At 36.0% G+C, this 9,733-nt stretch overlaps 2 protein-coding genes across 3 annotated transcripts in view; both read left to right on the top strand.

Moving 5' to 3' along the window:
- The first annotated feature begins 2,178 nt into the window (after positions 1 to 2,178).
- LOC104807742 (40S ribosomal protein S25-2-like) lies at positions 2,179 to 3,826 on the top strand. The gene is made up of 4 exons (XM_010533138.1): positions 2,179 to 2,289; positions 2,376 to 2,450; positions 2,959 to 3,093; positions 3,528 to 3,826. Exons 1-4 carry the CDS (start codon positions 2,287 to 2,289, stop codon positions 3,639 to 3,641), a joined length of 327 nt encoding a protein of 108 aa, XP_010531440.1. The 5' UTR covers positions 2,179 to 2,286; the 3' UTR covers positions 3,642 to 3,826.
- A 2,412-nt stretch (positions 3,827 to 6,238) lies between these two features.
- Positions 6,239 to 9,733, top strand: part of LOC104807741 (glucose-1-phosphate adenylyltransferase large subunit 3, chloroplastic) — a 5,515-nt gene continuing 2,020 nt past the window's right edge. The window contains exons 1-9 of one of the 2 annotated variants that reach the window (XM_010533135.2): positions 6,239 to 6,442; positions 7,604 to 7,840; positions 8,125 to 8,247; positions 8,464 to 8,634; positions 8,865 to 8,957; positions 9,071 to 9,154; positions 9,250 to 9,305; positions 9,392 to 9,485; positions 9,574 to 9,732. In XM_010533135.2, coding sequence (XP_010531437.1) covers positions 7,610 to 7,840; positions 8,125 to 8,247; positions 8,464 to 8,634; positions 8,865 to 8,957; positions 9,071 to 9,154; positions 9,250 to 9,305; positions 9,392 to 9,485; positions 9,574 to 9,732 — 1,011 coding nt within the window. In that variant the 5' untranslated portion in view covers positions 6,239 to 6,442; positions 7,604 to 7,609. Of the gene's footprint in view, positions 6,443 to 6,608; positions 6,683 to 7,603; positions 7,841 to 8,124; positions 8,248 to 8,463; positions 8,635 to 8,864; positions 8,958 to 9,070; positions 9,155 to 9,249; positions 9,306 to 9,391; positions 9,486 to 9,573; position 9,733 lie in introns of those variants that run through there. The other variant, XM_010533137.2, reaches the window with a different exon arrangement.

The following is a 9,733-nucleotide window of genomic DNA, read 5'->3' as shown; positions in this document are numbered from 1 at the left end:
TTTCCCTATCGGTGACTTGAGAGTCCTGCGGTGTGCCGAGTGTGGGTATTTATAAAGGGGGTTGTTGAGTGCGCGTGTTTATTATTATAATAATAATAATAATAATAATAATAATAATAATAATAATAATAATAATAATAATAATAATAATTATTATTATTATTATTATTATTATTATTATTATTATTATTATTATTATTATTATTGTAGGAACTATAAAGGGAATTGCACAAATAAAAAAAATCTGTATATATATTATTGATATTGTGTAGGCAAAGATAATGGTACGTGAAATGAAAAGCCTAACAAGCATGTTATATCTTAAACCCATTTGATGATACCATGGTGGAAGTAAAATATAATACTATATGATTGATATGGTTGCCAATCAAACAAATAAAAGATGACTTTTATAGTAAATTATTTATATAATCGTGGAAAGTATGAACTTGGCTAAAGTTTTGTTAGTTAAAGAGTATGTCACGTGTCAAGCCATAGAGTATGTACATATATAAACCCTAATGTTATGTTCCATTTGTAACATGATTTCCAGGCGTAAAAGTATTCTCTTGACAATACTTAAAGTGGCACGTATTTGAGTTTTGAAAGGACCGCCGCGATGATTAAATTGAAATCAACACGTGCGAAAACCCTTACTTGATATCATCTTAGAGCATACTTCTCTATTTAATGTCGAACGAAGAGATAGAAATTTATCTCACTAACATGTTCACATATAACATAATAAATTTTAAGATGATCAAGTTTGAGGTAGGAGTTAATTCCACCTTGAGGTTGAGTGTTCGATTTCTGGCTGGTAGGGAGGAAGGTAATTTCTGGGTTTATATGATCCATATACAAAGGTTGCTATCGGATCAGAGATTTACCTAGTCAGAGCGTCCGAAGGGTAACAGGGGTCCTCCGTTATAAAAAAAAATTAAGAATAAAATTTAATATTTTTCCACCTTTTATTTTAAACTTCAATTGTCGACCAAGATTTAACGATGGCGATAAAAGTAGGATTCTAAATTCAAATTAAAATTCAGTTTGTATATGAACAAATAGAAAAATTCAAGCACTATCTACAGCCATTTGTGATTTCTTTATCGGAGTGGGAAAGCAGCTCGCCATGAGTTTGATACGTCCTTTTCCTCTCTTTCGCTCTCTTTATATTTTACATGAATCCTACTATCACAATATTTTTTCCACGATAAAAAGATTTTACAAAATAAATAAATGAAATATAATTTGAGCAAATTTGTAATATGAAATGAGAAGATTATACCATATACCGATCGACTTGCCATAGATTAGTAAAAACTATATACCATTCGTAATATGGGAATATAAAAGAGTGATACGAGCTTATTTTTTTTTACGTTTTTAATTTGGAAAAAATATAAATAGAAGTTTTCAAAAAAAAAAAAAACACTAATGTATGTATGTGCATATATACATTTTATATGTATGTGTGTATGTAAACTTTACTTCTTGGCTAAGACATGGCCAATTGGTTTCTGCTTCCACAACTTTTAATTTGGGTTGTTTTTATGTCTTTGTCTTTTTCTTACCAAAGTAGAGAGTTGGGGCCGATTTCAAATTAAATTGTGTTATTGGATACACTTTGGACAAAAGTTGCACTTCTTTTTTAAAAGATGGGGAAGTGGGGAAAAAAGATTCATATATTATTGGTTTGTATAAATTTCCTCATATATATATATATGTATGTTTATACATGCTATGCTATATACTCACATGGCCATGAACATAAAAACGTGTTTCAATTATACATATTTTTTTGGTAAAATGTTTCAATTATATTTGATATATCAATCATCTTCATGTATATGTATTGGTAATCTATGATAAGGCATTACGTAAATCATTCAGAAATAATAAAAAACTAAATGTATAGAAGTTAAAATAGAAAAAAAAAAGTCGTGCATACCATATATATTATACCATATATATATATATGTATATATAACTTATAAGTGCGTTAGTGTTTTTTTTTTTTTTTTTTTTTTTTGGTTTGGAATTTTTTTGGGAAACAATTATGGGCCTACTAATAGGCTTTTATTAAGGCGTGATTACTATTTTCGGCCTACTTTTTCGAAAGACATGGGCTTTATAAATGGCCCAGTATCAGTGTGAAGAGTTGGAAACCCTATAAGAAACTTAAGAGCATAACCCTAGATTCTCCAAGCTTCCTGTTCGTCATCTCCGTGAGCTCTGCTTGCGCCAATCTCCTCGGCCGTTTGATTCTCCATCTCCGTCGGAGACACCATGGTTTCTCTAATTTACTCTCTTTATCTCGCTTTCTCTCCTCATCTCTCTGTGACTGAATTGTTGATTTGGCTTCCCGGTTATTGCAGGCGCCAAAGAAGGACAAGGCTCCGCCACCGTCGTCGAAGCCGGCAAAGTCCGGAGGTGGCAAGCAGAAGAAGAAGGTCGATATTTTTAAATTCGCCAATTTTTACTTTCATTAGATGGATTACTTGTTTACCGTAGGCGTTTCAGTTATCGCGTGTTTTTTAAATCTTGTCTGGGGAAAATCGATAGGCTGCGCTACGTACTTGTTTCTGCTTAGTAATCGTTCACTTCCCATGATCAAATTAACGTGTCTTCTTTTGGGAAATTATGCTGCATTGTTCCCATTCTTATTGCTGGATCTTATCAGTTCACAAGTGGGCACACTCGGATATCAGTTCATATATGTAACTTGTGGATGCGGGAGTGGCGATGTGTGATGGTCCGCAAACGTTGTTATGCTGTTTTATGTTTCTATCTGTTCGATTTCTCTGCTTTTCTGTTTAGTCTAGAATCTAGATTGTGTGGATATGTTGTGGATTTGTTCTGCTAAGGTGTTTATGGTAGAAGTTTCTAGCCGGTAGTAACCTGGCAGGTTCTCCTGGTGTTTGTGGTAAGTTGTGGATTGTGTAATATGTAATGCAACAGAAGTGGAGCAAGGGAAAGCAAAAGGAGAAGGTGAACAACATGGTGTTGTTTGATCAGGCCACTTATGACAAGCTTCTCTCCGAGGCACCCAAGTTCAAGCTCATCACCCCATCAATTCTGTCTGACCGTATGAGGGTATGCTTGCTTCTTTCCTCTTCTTCCTACCTTAATTAGCAGATGCGTTAGCCATCATGTAGGGATTTCTCGTTAATTCTTATATAAACGTACTGATTGCGGGTCATTCTCTAGTTTAAATTTATAAAGAGTTTGAGGGGTTTATACTCTGAACCTGTTTTTGCGGGTTTTATGGATCCATTAGGCATGGGTCATATTTAAAATAGTTGGGTTACGTATGCTTATGTAAAAGTAAGAACTTAGTTTATAGTCAGACTGCATCCTTAAACAACAGTCCCTTGCACACCATCTAGGTGTACATTGCTGCATGCAATACCAGTTCATAACCATAAGGGAGGGAATTCTCAATCCATTGATGCTGATCTCAATTCTCAAAGTATGAGGATTGATGCCGATGGCTGTTTCTTACATTATGGGATGAAATATTTAAACAGATTAGCGGGTCACTCGCAAGGAAAGCGATTCATGAGCTAATGGCGAGAGGGTTGATCCGGATGGTTTCAGCGCATTCCAGCCAGCAGATTTACACACGTGCCACCAACACCTAAATGGTTTTCAGTGTTATGGCCAAACGACTCTTGCCAATCAACAACAAGCTTCACTGCCTTGTTTTTTTTTTAGTTGCGTAATGATTCACACACAACTTGTTAGAATTTCCTTTTGAGATTACTGTCTAAACTCTTTTGAGTTTTGTTCTTTACAAAAAAAAAGAGATTGTTTTCATCCTTTTCTAGTTTTCTTCTCAACTTGGGCTTGATAAAATTTGAATTCCCATGTAATGAAACTCACTCCGGTTGTGACAGAAGCCCATGCTTTATACGGTGTGGGCCTATGGAATAGCAAGAAGATATATACATGTATACGTCGGTACAGAACTTGTGTAGACATGCATGCATATACACGTACATACCGTTGCACAACATTTTTTTTTTTTGATAATCTGGAAGTTCACCGGATCTTTAGCCCAACTACACCTCCCCGAGGACCGGGGAAGTCCAGGTGAATGCCTCTCCCCACGTTTGGATTTAAACCCAGGAGGAGAATATGTTTTACATGTTCTTTCACCACTAGGCCACCCAAACTTGGGTTACCGCTGCTCAACTTTTGTTTAGTGATTCCTTACCTCTGTATGCACACAAACAAATGGCTGCACCTTCAATAATTTCACCTTCATATTTGAAATGAAAGCAGGAGAAAATAAAAGAGTCATATCCCAAAAAGGAAAGCTTGATGGGTTTGGTTTATATCATTGAAGGGGACGACAGTCCACGTGAATACTTGTCCCTAACCGTAGATTTTTTAGCATTTATCTTTTTTCTAATTGGACTTTTGTTGAATTCAGCATTTTGCTCTAACACGTGGTCCCCCTTCCCCTTCGGACATTCTCATCCGTCAATTTTTTTTGGGGGTTCACTTGGAACATGATGATCCTTGTGTCCGAATATCTCTTCCACAACTCAATTGCTTTTGTCGTCCGTATGTCCAATTCATCCGCGGTGTATAATACATTGGTTTATCCTATCTATTTTTTTTCACATACTATATAAAAGATATTAGAAATGATTTACATATGTTGTAAACATCCGAGGATATAACGCAAAAAACGAAATAAATGAAAAAGAAGAATTCATACTGACGATCCCAAATAAAATTGAGATTAAAACGACGTTGACGTTGTTGTTGTATCTGATGAAAGATGACGGGAATCATTTGAAAATTAATTTAAAATCGTAATGGATCCATATAAATTACAACGTACGCATTGCCATAAACCCGGCAACGCTGAGCTTTTACAATGGATTCATTTGAATCTCCATGTTAACAAAAAGAACAACATGAAAAAATCGTATGATTTTCAAATTGTTTAGTAATACATATTGGTTTTGGATGGTCGAACGACACGTGTGCGGCTTTGAAATATCCGAGGTTATTTAAATCACGAGTAATCTAATCGACCTTCCTCTATCATGCACAAAAAACATAAACATCGACGTCACATTATTAGATCTATGGAACCTTTCCTTTGGATATTTATCGTCCTCTCTGTCAATTAACTCTCATTTGATAATTCGCTTGAATATAATATATACGCGAATATTACCATTAGATAAATTATTTTAAAAAATAAAATAAAAATTATAATCATATATATATATATATATTTTTTTCATATTGGTAAAAATATCATTTTCATTTTGACCAATAAAATCCATTCAAGATATTTGTTTGGTGTATTATGTATAGATCACAAAAATCTTTGATGCAAGCTGTGTGTGTTCATCATGTTTTAGCTTATTATATTATGAACATGTACATTATAAATATTCTTTTATTAGTTTGTAAGTGTAGAAATCTGATTTTGTTTTAAAAAAAATAAATTTCGTTGGTCAGTATAATCTATATTTCATGAAAAAAAATTGTGAATTATATTAAATATCGAAACATGTGTACATGACAACGTGTACGGAGTAGATGGCGCGCCTATGTGATGGGCCAATGGGAAGATCTGGGACTGGGACCCAGAAAGAAGCGGACAAGGGAAGGGCGCAGAAGTATGGGAGAAAGCAGAGCCGTCCATTTGGTTAGGTGAAGTACACATGTCAGGCATCTACAGGTTGGTAGATAAGCTCTTCACATGATCTTGTGTATAGTCCCACAATTATAATATTTATAAGCTTTAATACGGAAATGTTTTAGATATTTTTGCACGTTGTTACATTTATTATTATTATTTTAAAAATAGCCCATGGTGATGGCTATTGAACTTTAAATTCCAAAGATTAAGAGAGGGGAAGATTGTATTTTATGTAATTTAATTTATAATTTTACGTAAATATATTTTATTGTTTAGATTTATGGTTATGATATAATTAATCCCCCAAGAAAAAAATAATCTAACCTCAATAGCCAATATACGAGACCAGAACCACATAAGCTGCCTTTACATATGTATTATTCACATTCACAGCAAAGCAGAAATTATAAAAGTTAAGTTGAGTAATTAATGATAATTTTTAAAAAAATGCACGAAGGGTTTATTTCGAGATTATAGAGTTTGTTTTAGGGGGATTAAAATTCATAATCAGAATATTATTTAAAATTGAGAAGAAAAAAAACCCAGTATAAATATAGGAAATGTTGGAAGAGGGAAAGCGGACTCGCTCAGTGACAGGCCAAGTAACAGCTTCCCCGTCACGCACGCACGCGCTTCACTCTCCTTCCTCCCTCGATCTTCTCTTCCTCCCATTTTCAAGCAAAAACATAGGCGTAAAGGAGCCGCAGAATTCGAATCGATTCGTTGGAAATATTCAACGAATATACAAATCTACATTCACACAGCAGATTCTTGGTGAGTTACCTCTCTTCTGGATCTTCTTGTTTACTGTTTTCAACGGGTCTATGTTTGTGTTCATGGTGTTTTAGCCTTCGGGTACTAAAATTTCCCTACCTTCTTTCATAGATTCTACGATCTCTGAAAGTTTTAATCTTCTTCTGATAATAGGTGTTCTCCCTCCCTCCCCCCCCCCCATTTTTCCACTTAAGAGCAGAAACATCTTCCTTCTCCCCCCTGTTTTGGTGGTTGTTTTAGGTAAAAAAGGTTTGATTTTTTCTTGTGGGTTTCGCCTTTATTCTTGATTTGGTTAATGCGCATCACATTTATTTGACGCTCTCTGCTTCCAGGCATGAAAATCATTTCCATTTTTCCTCCTCCGTTTTTGTTTTCCGAAAGCACCTTTCTTTTTTTCCAATATTGTTTCAGCTCCTGGGTCCAGAGGAAGTTTCTTCTTTTGGGCCCTCTTTTTTTTTTATGATATTCATATTTTTGGAAGCTTCAATGTTGTGAACCTCTTGAATCGGTAACCGCTCGGTTTCCAATAGAGCAGATGAATTTTCACTGTTTATGATATCCCATGAGCTGTTCATTTCACCGGGAACTGAGAAGTAGTATGGATCAAATCTCCTCCATTACTCTTTTGATTTACTGTCGCCTTGCGTTTCGTTTCGCCTGTAATATTTGGAATATTTCCTCTCGTCTGGTTTCTTTTTTGGTTATTTGCCAAATTCATAGTCTGTGTTTTGGATTTCCGTTTATTAAGAAGATGCAGTATCTTGGTACTAAAGAGTTTCGTTTGTTTTGGAAGAATGATCATCTAGGCACTTTAAACTCTGCTTGATTTGGAAGATACATCATCAGAGTTGGTGAAGATATGTACTTTTCCAGGGTTTATTAACAGGGTACTAAAAATATTATTTCTTTGGAGGATCAGGAATCTGGGTGCTTTTGTTTCTGTCTGGTTCTTGCATCAAATGAGGATTTCTCTCTCTTTCCTTTTAGATTACTTACATTTGGATTTTGGATTATTCTATTAGTATTGAGTAGTTTTGGATAAGTAAAGCTGATGCGCTTTGTGTGTTCTTCACTTTACTTGGATTTTTGGTTTAGTACAGCTTTATTCTTTGAGGGAGACCATGATAAAATTCCCGAGGTTTCTGTTTCTGTTTATTGCAGCTAAAGATGGATTCCTCTTGCTGTTTTGCCTTGGGGAAAAATCCTACTCTGCCAAAAGAGCGTTTCAAGAATGTAGCAAACAGGTTTTGGGGTGAGAAGATTAAGGGAAGCTCAAACAACAATGATTTTGTAAACCCTTTTGCATCAGATTTGAAATCCAACAAGACTGGGAGTAGAAAGTTCAGGCCTGGTGTTGCTTACGCTGTTGCCACTTCAAAGAATGCCAAAGAGGCTCTGGTAGGTTTGATCAGAGATATCTCATGCTACTGTATAACGAATTGCGTGTTTAGATCCATTCTGCTTATCCCATCAAGATATTTCTGAACTTTTGGTTTTATATAGGCAGTGCAACCTTCTTTGGCTGCAAAAAATGAGACCTTGCTAAGTTCCTTTTCATGTGGTTCTCCCTAATGTGATGTTGACATAGGCATAATTCTTTTGATAATATTTGTGAAAATTGTGGTACATCGCTTAGGACTATCGAGTTTGAGATGTTGATAGTGCAGCTGTTTCATTTTCAGACAATACAACCTTCACTGTTCGAGAGACGAAAGGCAGACCCGAAAAATGTGGCTGCAATCATATTGGGAGGTGGGAATGGTGCTCAACTCTTCCCTCTTACAAAAAGATCAGCCACTCCAGCTGTAAGTATTTGAATGCTTCCTTTTTCCTGTTTCATTGTATGATCACAAGAGTTGAGGAAAACAAACAGAAAGAATCTTGGTCGAAAATTTCTTCTGGTAATCAATGTTCAAGACAAAACAATATGATGGGTTTTGGCAGATTTAGTCCAATTTTTTTCGTCTCTTGGTCCTTAACAGAACCTAAGATTATAAGTCGAGTGGATTCATTTGCATCAGGTCCCTGTGGGAGGATGCTACAGGCTGATTGATGTCCCGATGAGCAATTGCCTTAACAGCAACATAAACAAGATTTTTGTGTTGACTCAGTTCAACTCGGCTTCCCTTAATCGCCACCTTGCCCGTACTTATTTTGGGAATGGCATAAACTTTGGAGATGGTTTCGTGGAGGTACTACTTGCGCAAAGTCTGGAATTTTTTTGTTGTTCATAACACAAAAAAAAACACTTTTAATTTTCTTTCTTTGACCATGCTGTATTTAACTGCCAGAGAACAGTATGGTTTCTCTGAAAACATGGTTTTCAGGAAGGATTCTTGCTTGTCCTTTTGAATTTCCGGGTCAAAATGGTGGGTTCGTATACTGGATTCTCTGAACAAAGCAAGTATATGTTGTTGAATAGGTGCTGGCTGCTACACAAACACCAGGGGAAGCAGGAAAGAAGTGGTTCCAAGGAACAGCTGATGCTGTGAGAAAATTTCTGTGGGTGTTTGAGGTATACTTTCATTTATGTTGTTATCGTCTTAAGATATACCCTTAGATTGTAAAGTTTAATCCTTTATGTTCTTGAACTGGTCTTTTTTGATAAACTCTTGCTGATGCTTTTAGGATGCCAAGAACAGGAATATCGAGAACATACTCATCTTGTCTGGGGACCATCTCTATAGAATGAACTACATGGACTTTGTCCAGGTACTTAGATAAGTTTATGCTTAAAGTTATGTGTGCTTTTGCCTTTGATCGCTTCACTCACCGTTCTGCTAATTTCGCCACAATGTTTTCAACAGCACCATGTAGATAGAAATTCCGATATCACACTTTCATGCGCAGCCGTAGGTGAAAGGTCCGTTTTCTTGATTTCATTTGTAGCTTCGACCTTGAAAGCATTTAACTTTTCATTCTAAAAACTGGGGTTTTCACAAATTTCAGCCGGGCCTCGGATTATGGTCTAGTGAAGATTGATCGGGGCGGGAATGTGATCCAGTTCTCCGAGAAACCAAGGGGTCTCGATCTGAAAGCAATGGTACCAGTCTGATTGTTTATAATAAACTCAGGCATCTCCTAGCATGCGAGTGATTCTGATGTTGTTTTATACGGTGATGTGTACACAGCGTACGGATACTGCTATGCTTGGATTGTCGCCTCAAGAAGCAACAAAGTCACCGTATATTGCATCTATGGGAGTTTATGTTTTCAAAACCGAGGCCTTGTTGAAGCTCCTAACATGGAGGTATCCTACTTCCAATGACTTTGGATCTGAAATCATTCCTG

The sequence above is a fragment of the Tarenaya hassleriana genome, unplaced genomic scaffold (assembly GCF_000463585.1).
Source record: "Tarenaya hassleriana unplaced genomic scaffold, ASM46358v1 Cleome13, whole genome shotgun sequence".
Classification (NCBI taxonomy): domain Eukaryota; kingdom Viridiplantae; phylum Streptophyta; class Magnoliopsida; order Brassicales; family Cleomaceae; genus Tarenaya; species Tarenaya hassleriana.
Note: the sequence above shows the minus strand (reverse complement) of the source record. Positions and strands in the feature narration are given on the sequence as shown.